Source organism: Cricetulus griseus, assembly GCF_003668045.3.
Source record: "Cricetulus griseus strain 17A/GY chromosome 1 unlocalized genomic scaffold, alternate assembly CriGri-PICRH-1.0 chr1_1, whole genome shotgun sequence".
Classification (NCBI taxonomy): domain Eukaryota; kingdom Metazoa; phylum Chordata; class Mammalia; order Rodentia; family Cricetidae; genus Cricetulus; species Cricetulus griseus.
The window spans coordinates 60301342-60317785 of record NW_023276807.1 but is presented as its reverse complement, the minus strand read 5'-3'; the positions used below and the strand labels follow the sequence as shown (position 1 = coordinate 60317785).

The 16444-nt window shown below is 45.2% G+C and overlaps 1 protein-coding gene across 1 annotated transcript in view; it reads left to right on the top strand.

Moving 5' to 3' along the window:
* Positions 1–15272, top strand: part of Sfrp1 (secreted frizzled related protein 1) — a 37199-nt gene extending 21927 nt beyond the window's left edge. Inside the window, exon 3 of the mRNA XM_027395305.2 lies at positions 14950–15272. Coding sequence (XP_027251106.1) covers positions 14950–15272 — 323 coding nt within the window. The remainder of the gene's footprint in view (positions 1–14949) is intronic.
* Positions 15273–16444: the final 1172 nt, after the last annotated feature.

Sequence of the window (16444 nt, the reverse complement as noted above, 5' to 3'; positions counted from 1 at the left end):
GTGGGATGCATGGAAGCAGAGAGATTTAGTCAGTGAGAAACTACTTTTTACTTGGACTTGAACATCAGGGATTGCGCCAGGAGTTCCTGCCTTACGGACAGAGGCAATCATGACACTGCAGTCAGGTCGTGGATGCTATCCCCTGTATTGACTCAAACTCTCCAACTGTTTGCCAAGGCTTCTGTGACCTCCAGGGTAGTGGAGGTTGCTTCCTGTGCCATCCTCAGACTCTCTTATCTGAACTGTCCCTGTACCCTGCAGTTGGCCATGGATCCTGGGGTTGCCTTTTCAGCTGCCACACTGCCCATCTGTTTCCTTTGCTGCTGATGTGCTGCCATGATGCCAGGATGAGGGTCCTTATTGATACTTGTCTGTCACAAAGCACAGGTGCCATGCCTGGAGCCTGGGTGGGATGGCTATGGTAGGAAATCCGCAGGTTGCACCGTCCTGCTGTGTCACTGCCTCTAGGAAGACAGGGCTTTCTCCCAGTGTGGCTGGTGTATGTTAAAGCTCATCTGACCTGAACCTGGAGCCACAGTTCCCTCCTCCCATCAGGCCCTGCTTCCAAATCTGGCCTAATAAACTAGAGTCATCGTTAGTCCCAGATTTTTCTAGGGGCTTCTTTCTATGTCTTTGTCTAGATGTGCTTGTGTATGTGTAGGTCCCATTTCCTGGTAACCTGAGCAGTTGGTTTGCTTCAGCACTCACACACTTAATTCATTTGCTAACAGGTAGTGATGATGTGGTCCAGGATGGGTACTGACTGCATTCTGACTCAGCTGAGACAGCTGTACATTGTTGGGCTAATGGGAACTGTTAGTATAAGCAAAGAACAAGTTCTATTTAACACCATGGGTTGCCTGAACTAATGATCAGGGACAAGAAAATTGGAGGAATTTGTATTTTTACTTCTGTAAAAAGGAGTGTTGGGGCTAGGGAGATGGCCCTGTGGATAATAAAGTGGCTGCTATGTCCGAATGAGGTTTGGGTCCAGACCCCTAGAACTCATACAAAAGCTGGGTGAACATGGCAGCCCACTTGTAATCTTACTATGAGGGACCCAGAGATGAAAAAGCCTGGGAAAAAACTGACTAGCTAGATTAGCTGAACCAGCAAGCTCCAGATTCAGTGATAGTCTTTGACTTAATACAGGAGATCAAGAGTGATTGCCTAAGATCCCATTCTGCAGTAACCTCAGGCCTTCACACACCCATGGTCACTTGTACATGTACCTACATACACATGCATGTGCCCAAACATGTGAACACTCATATTACAGGTACACTTGTTGATCTGGGAGGGCTTTTGTCATCTCCTCTCCTATTTTTGTTGTATCATGCTCAGATAATTGGTCATTTTTCAGTACATCTTGGGAATAGCTACAAAAATAATTCTATGTCTGGCAGGCATCTTTTCAATGTGATTTCACTGGGTTTCCCACACAACCCTCCAGGGTTTAATGCAGGGTGCTTGGGGGTTCCAGGAAAAGGTCTGGTACTATTTACCCCTATTGCATAGGGGTCTCCCTAGACATAGAAGGGGGGATGTGATGTCCACTCAGCAGTCTCTCAGGGCAGCTCCTAGGAAACTTACAGTGTGTCATAGCCAAGGGAAGATGTCCTGAATCTCAGTAAATGTGATGTTGAACTCTCTGAGGCCCAAAGGGAGAGAGATTATGTCCTGATAAGCAAGAAGCCATGCTTTTATCTACCTACTTCCTAAATCCTCAGAATTTCTCTTCTGTTTGTAGTGTCAGAAAAGAGATTGACAGGACAGGAGAGCAGGGACCGGAAGACTTGGCTCCAGGCTGACATCTCTTGCTACCCAGAGTGAAGGCCAGCTCACCAACAGCTAGAAAGTCAAGAGAAACTCTGGGAATGGCCATAGGTCTGGTGCTAACTCTGATTTACATTTGAGTTCTTGGCTTTGACTTAACCCATTCCAGGTCAAGACCAATTTTTACCTCGGAGAGACAAGCATTCCTATTGGATCACACTATCATCTCTCTGATCTGTGTACATTCTCTCCACCCCACCCCCCCACCCCGACCTCTGGATGGGTGAGAGAGATCCATGTGTTCTCTGTCCACTTCTTACTAAACTCCCCCCCCCAGACTTTCTCATGGATGGAGAAGGTGTATTTTTTGGGCCAGGGCTCAGTTTGGCTGAGGGCCAGAGACAGGGCAGTCTGCCAGGGTCTTCCTGCTGTGAGCACAAACCCTTGGAGGGGCTGAAAAAAAAAAAAAAAAACCAAAAAAACAGAAAGTTCAAATGTAGGTGGGTACAGTACAGAATGAGAATGAACATGACGCTTAACTAAGTGTGTTACTGTAGAAGTTACTGAGGAGGTTTCTGTAGAAGTTACTGAGGAGGTTTGGGGACAGAATTAATAATGGTTTGAATGCAGGATTTGGGACGTTGTCTTTGTTCTTGGTTAGCACAAGTTTGTGTTGAATAAGAAGGGTGTTATCCTCTAATTCCTTTGACACATCGAATGCCCTTGGAAGAAAAGGGGGGCAGTGAGATTGGAATGGTATCTGTCCTGACCCCAGGCCTGGAAAACAGCATTCTACCATAGACAAGAAAGACATCCAGGGTACAGGAATCCTGGATGATAGGTATATTTTGGGAACTTCACTTCCTGGGTTCAAATTCCAGCTCTGCCACTGTCTAGTTGGGACCTGAACAAATGCATTGACCTTTCCCATGTGTGTCATCTAGAAATGTATCCAGAGCTGAGTATCTTCTTCAGGAACTTAGGGACCTGGGACATGCATAGAGAAGGGCAGAATGTGTTTGTGTAAAGAATTAGTCTCATGAATGAGGCTGTGGGCTTCAGGGCAATGACCATTTATTTTGGTGCTCAAAAAATTCTTTTTTATATTAATTTTTAATTTAAATTAAAAACAATCTTATTTTACATACCAATCCCAGTTCCCTGCCCCTCCCCCACCCCCAGCAGCCAAGGCATTGCAGTAGTAGCCAAGCAGAGTTCTTGTGAACTTACAATGGGGAGGAGAGATAAGGCATACTCATGGATCATTATCATGCAAAGCTATGTCTATTCAAGGTTCAGACTTTGAGGGCCATGGAAGGCTGGGTTGGGCCTGGCTGGCTGTGAGTTTCCTAGAGCTGCATGATACTTTGGCTTAAATAGGAAAAGCATGCAACATGCTTCGTCTAAATGACTCACTTTGGCACTAATGGAAGAAAGCCGGTGTGTCTATGGCCATCATTGCTCAGAGGCACTGGATTCATGGCTTCTTCTGGGAGTAGCATCCAGGGTGACAGCACCTGTCCTGGTGCGTCTTTTAATGAGATGACATGAGCCTGCAAGTCACCATGCTTGGAGTGTGTTCTGCTTCGGAGTTGTCCTTGAGTTTAGACTAAGGTCATATTCTTTGGCTGTCGTTTGATGTAATGCAGGGTTGGAATAAATGCAGGCGAAGTCCCTGGACAATATGAGCAGAGAGGGCCACCTGTGCTATCTGAGGTATTTACATTTTGGGTGGTCTGGGATTCAGTGTTAGATATCCAAGACAGCAGAGGGAAACTGGAAGGTTTAGATTTAGATTGCAGGCCTGGAACACCAAACTGCTTCACTCATTGTTCTTTTTCTTTTTTTAATTTTGAAATCTATATTTTTATGCATATCTGATTTTATTCTTTAAAGATACATTTGCAACAAGTTGATAAAGGATCCATGGACGGATCTTTCAAAAAGCAATGTGAAGTAGTCACTTTTATATATGTATATGTATATATATATTTTATTTACATATCAATCCCAGTTCCCTCTCCCTCCCATCCTCCAATGGCCCCCACCGATCCCCCCCATCCCACCCCCATCCACTCCCCAGGAAGGGTGAGGCCTTTCATGGGGGATCTTAAAAGTCTGTCACATCATTTGGGGGAGGGCCTAGGCCCTCCCCTGTGTATCTGGGCTGAGAGAGCATCCCTCCATTCGCTCATTGTCCTGCAAGTGCTTATAGAGAGAAGTGAAGCACCTTACCATGTTCTTACTGTATGGAAAGCTGCTGGTGGGGTTCGCTGGGGTCTGCTAACTCTGTGTGTGGGCATGTTTCTTCCAGAATATACTGCCTCTTGCTAGAAAAGCCTTTGTTTTCTGACTTTGCAAGTGCTGTGACTAAGGGACAAAGGCCCCAAAGACCTCACTGAGTCTGTTAATGCTGCTGGGTCCAAACAGTCCTTACTTGTAAACCCTTTGGGTGTCTCTCAAGCTGGTCCCCAGCCCAGCAGCATCAGTGCTTTTTTAGAACTTGTTGGGAGTTGTGAATTTTTGGGCCCTATCCCATTGCTACTGAATCAGAAACTGAGAGAAGACGGGTGTCAGGGGATGGCGGGAGGGGGGGCGAGGATGAGAGCGGGTAGGGTGGCAGAGGGTGTCTCAGCAGTATCCACTCCAACATGCCTTCTGAGTGATTCTGATGCTCAGGTTGAGACCTGTGTTCACAGTCACTGTTGAGAGTTCATGGCTTGTCCCGTTCATGGGCTCTGAATCCCATTCCCTACTCCTACTGTTTCCTTCCAAGAGACTAGGAGACATTGTGACTTTGACATTCTTGGGACCACCAGGAGGTGGGATGGAGAGGGCTGGAAGCTCAGTGACCCCATGATGGGAACAGCTGTTTGCTTTGGCTGGATTGGCTGGGTTGGAGCCAAGATTCAGTCAGTCCTAATGATTGACTTTTCATCCCCTGGTTGGTAGGTAGATAGGGGTGGTTATGTTGAGGAGAAAGTACTTGGTTCTACTTAGGGGTTCAAATTCTTGGTGCCAGAGCCATGCTTCTGAGATGAAGTCACACCATTCATGACTTTGTTCTCTGGGTGAGAGTTCCATTTTGCCGCCACTGCCTAAGTTAGTGGGGAAGCAGCGTAGTACATGAAGTGAGACACATAGCAGTGGGCTAATTCAGAAACTGCTAGGGTGTGTGTGGTGGTCATGGGGGAACGGTGGCAGGGTGTTGGGGAGAGGTGGCAGCAGGGTGTGTGTATGGGGGAGCCATGAACTTCTTTTCTGTGATCAGCTCCCTAAATTCTAAATTATCTGGGATCCAGAAAACAGGATAACTTCAATTAGACTCATTCGAAAATTTTTAACCCATTGTTCTTTGTAACTGGGTAGGGCTTTCAATCTTTCATACGTATGTACATATGTAATATGTGTCCTATAGTCAGGAAATGTCTGGAAGTATGTAGTGTGTGGTTTGTGGCCAGGGAATAGAGTCTCAGTTCTTGTGATGGAGCACCAACTCTTTTCTTTGCCTAACAAATTAATTATGCTCAACACTGGCTCCTGGTGGGAATAGTAGACTCTGTCAGGTCACCATTGGGAGGCCTTTGCTAGTAGGACACATTTGGCTCCAGTGTCTCAAAGCTAGCTCTCCATGTTGACCAGGTCCTCTGCTGCATTTCTGAAGGTGGCTGCAGTTCTTATCACCTGAGGCCCTTGCCCAGGCTGCTACTTTGCACAGTTGAGTTCAGGGAAGGTGCTTTTGGCCTCAGGCCGTGGAAGGTTTATGAGGAAGCAGAAAACTGGCCCTGCAGTTTTCATAGCTGAGTGAAGCTGTGTTATCTGAATGCCCTTCTTTATCTGGAGGATCCACTTGGCAGGAGCTGTGTAAGCTAGCAATATGGCTGGTGCACAGAGATGCCCATCTGCACCCATCTTCCTAAACCAGAGGCTAGCCATCTCTGGTGAGTGAAAGGCCACCATGGGGCAATAAGGTCGTCAGCTTCTGGAACCAGCTCACCTCTGCTCCTCAGATCATCTATTTGGAAACCTCTCTGAAAGAGAGAGTAATTTAGGATTAAGCAAATCTCTTAGGAACCAGGCTGTGTACTTTGGTGTCTGCCCCTATAGATTGTTCATCTGTGCTGCTGGAAAGAATGCATGCAGGCATTGGGTCGGTTGTCCCCATGCCTCCATTCTTGCTCCAGGAGGCACTGCAGTTCTGGGCAGAGGCCAGCAGCAGGTGGTAGTCGTGGCTGTGAGGGTTTGACTTACCCAGTTCAAAGTAAACAAGGCATGTTCTGACCTAATGGATTTCTCATCTGGAAAATGGTGAGTGTTGACAAGACGTGTGGGTTGCCTCTCCTTCACCCCTGAAAAGACAGGACAAAACAAATCAGTGGCAAAAGGAAAAGAAAGAAAGGAGAAAGGAAGGAAGAAAAAGAAAGGAAGAAAGAAACAAAGAAATGACTGAAAAGCAAATATTTTATCTAAATAAAAATAATCTTTAAGAAGCCCCAACTAAAACTGTTGCTTCATTTAAATTGGAAATGTATAATTTGTTTCCTTTATGATCTCTCATTTTGTAACTCATTCATGTTCTGCTTGAGACCATAAGCTTTCTAAAAATGTACATATTTTGTGTCTAAAATATAGTCTAAAAATCAAATAGGGATGAAAGAGTTGCTTTTTTAAAAAAATTAAAAACAAAACAGTCTGGAGAGATGGCACAGCAGTTAAGAGAGCACCAACTGCTCTTCCAGAGGACCCAGGTTCAATTCCCAGCACCCACATGGCAGCTCACAACTGTCTGTAACTCTAAGATCTGATCCCCTCACACAGACATATATGCAGGCAAATCACCAATGCACGTAAAATAAAATAAAAAATAAAAAGAAGACCATAAGGAGATAAAACTGCAGTTTTCTCCCTCAATGCCCTCCCACCCCAGTCTCACAAAATTAGAAATGATAATTTTCTCGTGGTAGAATTTCTGGAGATGGTTAGCAGACTACAGCAAGCACAGGATCTACAGGGGTTGATTTCTTTGTCTCCTTGTTCAGACTTTTTATTGATGCCTCGACAATTAAAGCCAAAGACAGTCTCTTTTACATCATCTTCCTAATGCAGCCACACAGCACTCTTGGCTTTGCTTGTATGAAGTTTAATATCTTGGTGTTATGTCAACGTTATTTGCAGCCCAGCAATAAAGTGCACCACCACCGTGTCTCCTCTCATTTATCCCCTCTCATTTTCTTGTGAGACAGTAATTGCCTCGTTTTATTCCCTTTGTTCCTCATTTCCTGTTATGAACCCAGCCCCCCTTTCTTTTAGCTATAGAGCAATATGTCTCCTGCACTATCTCCTGCCTCCTGCTCAGTCTGAAACCATGCCACTGTGCCAAGTGTAATGGAGAAGATGTTGAAAGCCTTCTTTGGGGTTTCTTGGCGTTAGCTCTTCATTTTCCTGAATCCTATACTTCTTTTCATTAACTTCTACATTTAAAAAAAAGAATCCTCATGAAAGATTAGTATTTAACCCATTAATGTCTGAAGATGTCTATATCCTGTTCTCAAGCACTGGCTGGTGGTTTGGCTCAGTATCCTATTTGGGGATTTTAAAGGCTTTCCTTCATTGTCTCGAAGGCTCCTAGGGTTGCAATTGCAGAATCCAGTACCACCCTGATGTCGGATCCTTTGTCTTAGGAGGATCTTCTTCTCTCTGTATCTCACAGTGTCTTTTGGTTCCTTATGTTTCTAAGTGTCCTGAACCTTTGAGCTGGGTGCTGTGTAACCTGAGAGTTTGTGTTCTTCATCTCTGAAAATTGACATATTATTTCCTTGATTCCCCACCCCCATTTTGTTAGGTTTTCTGTAATTCCCTTTATTCAGAAGTAGAGACTGAGGTCCACAGTCTACTTGTATGTTTTTCCTGTCTTCTCTCTCCCTGTCACTTTGTTTATGATTTCAGGAAATGTCTTTAAACCTGTCTTAAAACACGTGTATTGAACACAGTCCTGTCCTGCCAAGGTTTCCTTTAATAGCTTTCTGTTCTCGTTATATGATATGGTAATTTAACCAATATGATCACATTTTAAAGATTTCTTATGCTTTTTTACTTTGTCTCTGTTATCTCTGGGACCCCCCCCCCCTCATTTATTTCTTATGTTTTTGGCCTCTATCATTCACATTTAGACTTACCTTAAAATCTTGTCAATCCTTGCCCGGACATTTGAATTTGAGACACATAGAGTTGAAAGCTTTTTGTGTATTAAACCGGTGATTTGTTGACTCTCATTTGAGTTTTTTTTTTTTTTTTTTTTTGATAGGGTTTCTCTCTGTGGCCCTGGCTGTCCTGGAACTCACTCTGTAGACCAGGCTGGCCTTGAACTCACAAAGATCCACCTGCCTCTGCCTCCCAAGTGCTGGTACCAAAGGCATGTGTCACCGCCGCCCAGCTCATTTGAGATTTTGAAGGAGGGGAAAAAAACAAAAACAAAAACCATTGTGGGAACTCATTCCACTTGGGGCACCAGTTGTGGGGATTCTTGAGTCAAAAAACCCCATGGCCTTTTCTTTGGAGCTACTGGATTTTTCAAAGATAGAGAAACTATTCAACTCTCTGTCTTGGAGGCAGAGATCAGTGTCCTTTTAGGCATCTTTATGACATTTTATTTATTTATGCATTTATTTGTGTGAGTCACATGTGTATGTGTGTGTAGGGTGTCAGAGGACAACTCATGGGAGTCAGCTCCCTCCTTTCACCACATGGGCTCCAGGGATTGAACTCGGGTTATTAGAGCCTGTCTCCCTGCTGAGCCATCTCACCAGCCCCAAAATTTGGTGTTCCAAGCCCCAGGGTCCTACATCTTACCTTGAAGTCTCTCCTTGACGCTGTGAAATCTCCAGCACATCGCCTACTTCCTCCTATCTGATTCAAACCTGCCATATAGAATAAACCTTGTGGCTGCTGCTGAGGTTGGTGGTGAGGTTAGTCCCTTGAATTCACAGTTGCATCGTGGAGACCAGCCCATTAGCATCTGTGGGCCCTGCTAAGGGGACCAGCTTGCTCCTACCAGCATCAGGCATCTCTCCCCATTAGCAGCTGGTTTCAGCTTGTCTTCTCTGTCAAGGCCAGTCTGACCTATTTGTTTTCTGCTATCCAGAATGCTCTTGGCATGCTTTTGTTGTCTTTACCATTTCCTTGCATGTGTTTGGTTTATTGTTAATGTTTTTAGACTTGTTAATTTTTATGCATATAGGCACCAGGTGCATGCCTAGTGTCCACAGAGGTCAGAAGGGGATGTTGGGTCCCCTGAAATTGTAGTTACAGATAGTTGTGACAATAGTTACACCCATTGTGTGGGTGCTGGGAATCAAACCTAGGTCCTCTGCAAGAGCAACAAGTGCTCTTGACCACCGAGCCACCTCTTCAGCCCTGTGTTTTTCTTTTTTTGTTTTTGTTTTAACTAATTTTCAGTTGACCACAGGAAGGAGTAGAGCACTTGTGTGTGTCCCCCATCTAGTGTGTTTGGCATGAAGTCGTCAGTGGGTGCCGTTCTTTGAGACATTCCAGGAATTCAGGGCCTGTCTTCGGGGAATGCTTTTGTCTCTCCTTCCCATTGGCTGTCAGCTCTCTGGAATAACCTCTGCTGGCTCAGATTCTGGCCTCGCACAGATGTCAGTGACCTGCATCACTAGGCGGTCCAGTTTTAGACACATTCTTCAGCGCTTGGGATAGGGAGGTGTCCCCTCCATTTGAAACAGCTGCCTGGGTTATTTTGTTTATTTTTCATCTTTGCCTCGGGTGCTTTTCTAACAACTTTCCTCTTTCCCCTCATTTCCAGCAAAGGCACTTCTTTGGGACGCTCCTTTTTCTTCTTTCCTCTATACTTTACCCTCATTGTACCTGTCTGTCACCTGTTACCTGTAATCCGTTGAGTTTCAAGCGTGTTTTCTGACTCAGCCACACTCCTACCTTTCCCAGCTTATTCTTTTCCCTCTTAGATACCTACAACAATCATAGATTATTGGCTGTTTAACTGGATGACCCTGGGCTGGTGGCTGCCTTGTATCTATCTGGTGGCTGTACCTGGCCGTGGGGTGGGGGGCAGGGGTATAGAAGGACACTATTAGTGGACTAGGGATATCAAGAGGAAGAGGCAGTTTGGAAGGAAGTGCAGGCTTGGGGTGATTGTTAGGACTTTTCTGATTCTCCTTTTAGCCTCAGAAATATGGCTGAGCCTTGTGGGGAGGCTGTCAAGGAAGGATAATTTGTGTGCAGAAAATATGGTTTGAGTGACTGAAAGTGGAATGAGGCTTTCATGGTCTACTGAAATGTACTCAGAGGTACTCAAACCCAAGAGATGTTTTGCTTTAAGATTTCTGAGAAAGACCCAACAAGAACAAATTGCAACCTCAAGTTAGGAGTTTTTCAAAGTTTCTGAGTGTCTGAATTACTGGGCTGGCAGTAATGCATAGATAAGAGTAATGTTTTCCCCTTAGGGGATGTTAAATTGTTGCTAAGAAAAAAAGAGAATAGTTTTGCTTTCCTTTATTTTTTTTTTCTTCCTTTGTTTTAAGGTGGCTGCAATCTGGAGCCCAAAAGTTAGTTAGTTTCAATGTAGTGTTTATCGAACAGGACAGGTAAATGGAGTGCTGGGGATGACATAAGCCATGCCAACAGCTAGGCTATGCCTTGTATCTTACAGATAAGAACACTGAGACAGTGCATATAGTATTGTGTCCTGTGGCTGCTGTCCCAGCAGCTGTCCCCTGGGTCTTTGATGCCACCACCATTTGCATTGTAAACTCATCCACGGGTGAATTTTCTAGTGTCCTGGCAGCAAGCATGGTAGGATTAGAGAGAGAGCAATGGCGATTGATTCCTGGCTATTCTGGGCTTGTACCAACTTCTGCCTCAGTGCCACAGGCATGGCATGGTGGTGGTAGTGGTAGTTAGCCTAGGCACCCACAGATGTGAAGAAATTAACTTTGGACAGGTAATTGCCTATCAAACATTACAAGTAATCCACATGCTTAAAGCAAACCCTGGGAAGGTGGAAAGATGTTAGCAATTCTGGCCATATGTGCCTTCTTCCCTACTTTCTCCACCTTGAAAAAGAAAGTGAGCCAAACAGCCAAGAACTGGAGAGCCTAATGCATACCACATTTCCATCATCAGTTTCCCTCCTCCCTTCACCGTCCCCCACCTATGTAAACTAAATTCCTTTACATGGTCATGACAAAGGAACATTATTTTTTTTTTTTTGAGTTGTGATTAAAAGCAGCACAATCAAGAAATAGTTTCCACTGAAGCAACAACATTTTAAACTCAAAGTGGGTGGAGAGAGAGAGAGAGAGAGAGAGAGAGAGAGAGAGAGAGAGAGAGAGACCAGTCTGTGGGCTTGGCTATGAGTTCTAATCCTGATTGCATCTCCTACAAATTGCAGCCTTATGCTGTCATTGTGTGGCCCTGGTTCTTCTTGACTGTAATACAACACTCAAAATGCCTGCTTGACTGTCACTGTGAATCGTAAACGAGAGTTAGGAGATCAGCAGGTCTCAGCCTTCCCAGTGCTGCAACCCTTTAATACAGTTCCTCATGTCTTGGTAACCCCCAACCATAAGATTATTTCCTTGCTACTTCATAATTGTAATTGTGCTACAGTTATGAATTGTAAGGTAAACATCTGATATGCAAACCCCACCCCATGGGGGGGGGTTGTGACCCACAGATTGAGAACCACTGTAATAGATGGAACACTTGGCCTGTGTTTATCTCTCAAGCACAGCACATGGTAGGTATTCAGTAAATGACACACTTATTGTAGTAAAGACCCTGTTGTTTGCTGGTACGTGTATTACTCTCTCATGGTGATGCAAATTAGACTTGACCACTTTTAAGGCATAGTTAGGTTCTACGTTAGACTTGGGCATCATCTACCTTGTGAAAGGACCAGAGTTGTCTCACTGCTTTGCAGCCTATCTTTAACAAGTAGTGGGTTAGCTTCCTGTTGCCACAGCAAATACTTCATACAACCAGCTTATACAGGAAAGGATTCTTCTGCCTAACGGTTTTGGCAGCTAGTGCCTGATCAGTTAGCCTGTTGCCTTATGTGAGGCACCACATTGTGTGTAGGACACATCTTGGACTTCATGACCAGAAAGCCCCCAAAGACTTGGGGGTTCCTGCCATCTGGGTCAAAAGGCATACATTAGTGACCTCAAGTCCCCTCACCGTGGCCTTATGAACATTCCACTACTTCCTAATAGTTCCACTAAGGACTAAGCTTTTATCCATAGGTCTCGAAAGGACACTAAGATGAAAACAACAGGAAAGGTTTATTTTCCATTCCCATTGGCCCTGTTTGGCAGAGGCGGGCAGAGATGAGATTCACTTGGCTTTGGCCCAGGTGGTGAGTCTCTTCTGGCTGCTCCCCTCACTCAACCCTATTGAGAACTTCTCTCATTCATCAAGTTTTACACTGGAACAAGTGAAATCTCTTTTTTATTTTTCCTAAGTGAACTCCCAGGTCTGTAAGCCAACAGTGGGAGCTGAGGTAAGTGTGGGCCAGTTTGGGCCTGTCTGGGTGAGGCCTTGGAGGGGCAGTCTCCATGTCTATTCATCAAACGCCCACCTGCTGGCTTCCAGTTGCTTTGTTCACGGGGGGTGGGGGTGGGTGGGGTGGTGGTGTGTGTGTGTGTGTGTGAGATTCAAGCAGTGGGCAGTGGTCCACTGGGGTGGGGGTGCTGATACTTTGAATTCCCTGGGGGAGCTATGGCTCAATTTACTGTTCTGGGTACTGGGGATTCCAAGAAAGCTAGGTGGTCAATAGCTAGGGATGTCTGCTCACAAGGATCTATCTACTTGTGACCTTTCTGCCAGCCTTGGCATGAAGCATTTCTCAGACTTGGGGTGTTATGCGGGACTTGAGTTAAGTCAGTCTCAAGGTCTAGATGTCTTTTCATCAGAAAAAGAAAACAGGGGGAGTATTTTAAATTCACAGACTTAGACTCTCTAGACTCTTCCTTTTGCCCTTCCTATTCACTTGTAAGGGAGCAAAGGTTTGGCCTTGTAGCCAGCAAAACATTCTGTGGTGACTTCTACTAGCACAGTCTCTGAGCTAGAGGGACTCTTGTGCTGTTTCCTGAGATAGGCCGTTCTAAAATGGAAGTGGGATTAGAAGCCCATCTGAGCCCTTTATTTTCTTGATCTAGTTAATGAGGATTCTACATTTTTGGGTTCATTATAAAGTGTTTTGAAATCACAGAGGCAGCAGGCACAGCCCAGCAATTGTGCGTTAGTCATGACACTGTGGTTTGGATATAGCCCCTTTGCACCCCCAGGCCTATATGCTGCAGGCTTGGTCCCCAGACCCCCTGTGTCACTCTGGGATAGAACCTAGTAGAAATGAGTTATTTTGGGCATGTCTTGAGGGACCCCAGACCACCGTTCTTTTCTTTCTTTTTTCAATACTGCCATGCGGCTAGCAGCTTTTTCCTGCTGTGTGCCCTGGATATGATGTGCTATTTTGCCACATGCCCATGGGGACAGTAGTGATGGATTGAAAACTGGAGGTCAACCAAAACAAACCTGTCCTGCTTATCAGTTGATTTAGCTTAGGTATTTGTTGAAATAACGGACGGTTAATTAATGCACACGGGTTGGAATTTTAAACTAACAAACGAGCAAGCCAATTGACTGGCCACATGTCAGTTTTCTTATCTCTTTGATGGGGAAGATAATTGTCTTTTCTTCATGGAGTTACTAGAATCCATCCATTAAAGGAATAAAAGCAAAACAGCACACTCTTTGAGAACCAGTAGCTACTAAGCATGTTTCAGAAACAGGGCTTTCTTCATGGAGCACAGTGCAAGTCTTGAGCTACTTAAAAATGGTGGAGGGCCCAGTGACTTGTCACTCCAAAGAATTCCCAGGATGTGCAGGTTATCTGGTAACTGATATCCGGAAGACCGTTTTCAATATCTAATATCTGGTGTTGGCAGCTTTTAAAGGAGCATGGCAATGTGTGCTTAGCCAATGTCTTTGACCGTTGAGCCCTTTGTGGCTACCACTAAAGGAGCTGGGCATAGGTTCAAAATACTATTCAGGGCCGGGATGTAGTCCATCAGGGCCGGATGCTTGCCTATCATACAGTGGGGCCCTGTGTTCCATAACCCATATTGGGGGAACAAAAAGTAACACAGAATCCATGGACACAGAGCAAAGAAGAGGGAGGTTTGTTGGAGGTGTTTTTTTTTTTTTTTTTTTCTTTCTCTTTGTTCTGACAATAAAAGAAACTCTCCTACCATATTAGATGTGAGGAGTGGTCATCACTTGGATGTGCCCATTAAAACTGTCTCTGAGCTGTTAGGGAGTCAAGGTGGAGTTTAATTCTGTATGGGTCTTTTCAGTTGATAAGACCTAGGAGGTACCTGTCCATGGCTGATTGATCTGTGGGACTTACCTGACACCAAACTTCCCCAGACAGACAGTTAGAGGAACTCCGACTTCACCTGTGCTAAAGCTGGACATTGATATTGAGCACACCCTGGTATACAGTGTGAAGGGCTCCCTGCATTTCCCTTGCTGAATATGCACTCAGATTCTGTCTGCCTTGTTTTGGATGATATAAAAACAAAACCACTAACTTTCTTTTAATAAAAAATTAGGACAATTTGTTTTCTTTAAATGTTTGGGGGCAATAACATGAGATTGTATAGATTAATTTGACAACCGCTCTTTTATGGTTTTTGACATACGAAAGAATTGGCTTCTTTATGATCTGTTCATGCATGTGTATTATTACACTTTGCTCATATCCCTTCCCATTATTCTCTCTTATTCTTCCTTTCCCCTGCTATCTGCCTTTCCCCCTTACCTCATCTCTCTCTCTCTCTCTCTCTCTCTCTCTCTCTCTCTCTCTCTCTCTCTCGCACCTCTATTCTGCACACGAGAGAAAAACATGACAAGATTTATCTTTCCAATTCAAAATTATTTCACTTCACATGATGAAACCTAAAATTGATTTGAGACCCTCTTGATGTCCTGCAGCAATCCCTGGGGACACTTGCAGCTCGGTAGCACAGTGACCAGCTGTTTTCCTTTTGTGTAGGACTGGGTGGGGCATTGTTCTAAATACTTTCTCTTCCTCACCCTCTCCCCTTCTCTCTTTGCCTCCCCTCCTCATCCTAGCTCTGAGGATGAAAATCAAAGAAGTGAAGAAGGAAAATGGTGACAAGAAGATCGTCCCCAAGAAGAAGAAGCCCCTGAAACTGGGGCCCATTAAGAAGAAGGAGCTGAAGCGGCTTGTGCTGTTCCTCAAGAATGGTGCTGACTGTCCCTGCCACCAGCTGGACAACCTCAGCCACCAATTCCTCATCATGGGCCGCAAGGTGAAGAGCCAGTACCTGCTGACCGCCATTCACAAGTGGGACAAGAAAAACAAGGAATTCAAAAACTTCATGAAGAAAATGAAAACCCATGAGTGCCCCACCTTCCAGTCTGTTTTTAAGTGATAGTGGGGTGGACTGGGGAGGGAGTGTGACCTGGGGTGAGGGTGGGGGCGAGTGGATGGCCCTGGCTCTTGGGGTTCACATATTGCTCTTGCCCATTACAGTTGTGGCTTTTGCATTGCAGCTGGCTCCATCCCTACAGCGACCCCACTCCCTTCTCCTTACATAGCCATAGCCAGCTATGTCCAGGGCTCTTTAGATTAGGAAGGCTTTTTAAGGGCTGCAACAGGGCCAGCAGTCACTGTGCAAAAGGAAGGGCAGAATCCTTTCACTGAGTCTCAGGCACACACAGGCACACAAGTTTGCCAGTTTGGAAAAAGAAAATTAAAAAAAAAAAAAAAAAGGATTGCAAAGAAGTGCACGAGAGCAGCTGGCTGAAGTCGTACATTCTGGACATCATTAGGAGTTGCTTGTGGAGTCTTCAGGTAATCTAAGCCTTTGCAGGCAGAAAATTTTGACCATTGGCAAGCCAGGATGCTTTCGGTTTGGTAGTAATCCCCCCTTTTCTGTATTAGATAGAAACAAGAGCACCACCACCCCAACACTCTCTCTCTCTCTCTCTCTCTCTCTCTCTCTCTCCTCTCTCTCTCTCTCTGTCAGTAGCTGGGGTATTCCAGTACAGAATGGGATAGACAGGGGGCTGGATGGGAGGCCACTGCCTGTTCTATCCTCAGCTTTTGCACCAACCAACCTTTTATAGGAGACTGTTGGTCTCAGATGGCCATTTCTATCGGTCCCTTGGGACACAATGGTGACAAAGGCCTGCTTTTGTATGAGGAGGACATGCAGAGACATGAGGCATTTCAGGCTGAGAAGCCAATGATTACCGGTTTTCAAAAATACAGTGAAAGGAAAAAAAGCAAATGTAGTGCATCAGTTGGGCACGAGTTGGGGTGGACAGGGAACCTTACATTGTGATTTCATCTGTCACATTTCAAAAGAACAACAGCAACATAAACAGTGACAAAACCCCACACACCCTTCAAGGCATGGAGAAAAATCCACGCTGAGCATTTGAAAGATAACCAAGACCACGCTCTTAGACAGCTGGTGGCTGCCCTCGGGCTGGCGGCACATGTGCTGTGGAAGGTGTCTCTGTCTGCGCATGTGCTGTGGAGGTGGGTCTGGCACCACCACAGTGCTCTGCTGTCCTGGATCCCGCACAGCTATGGAAT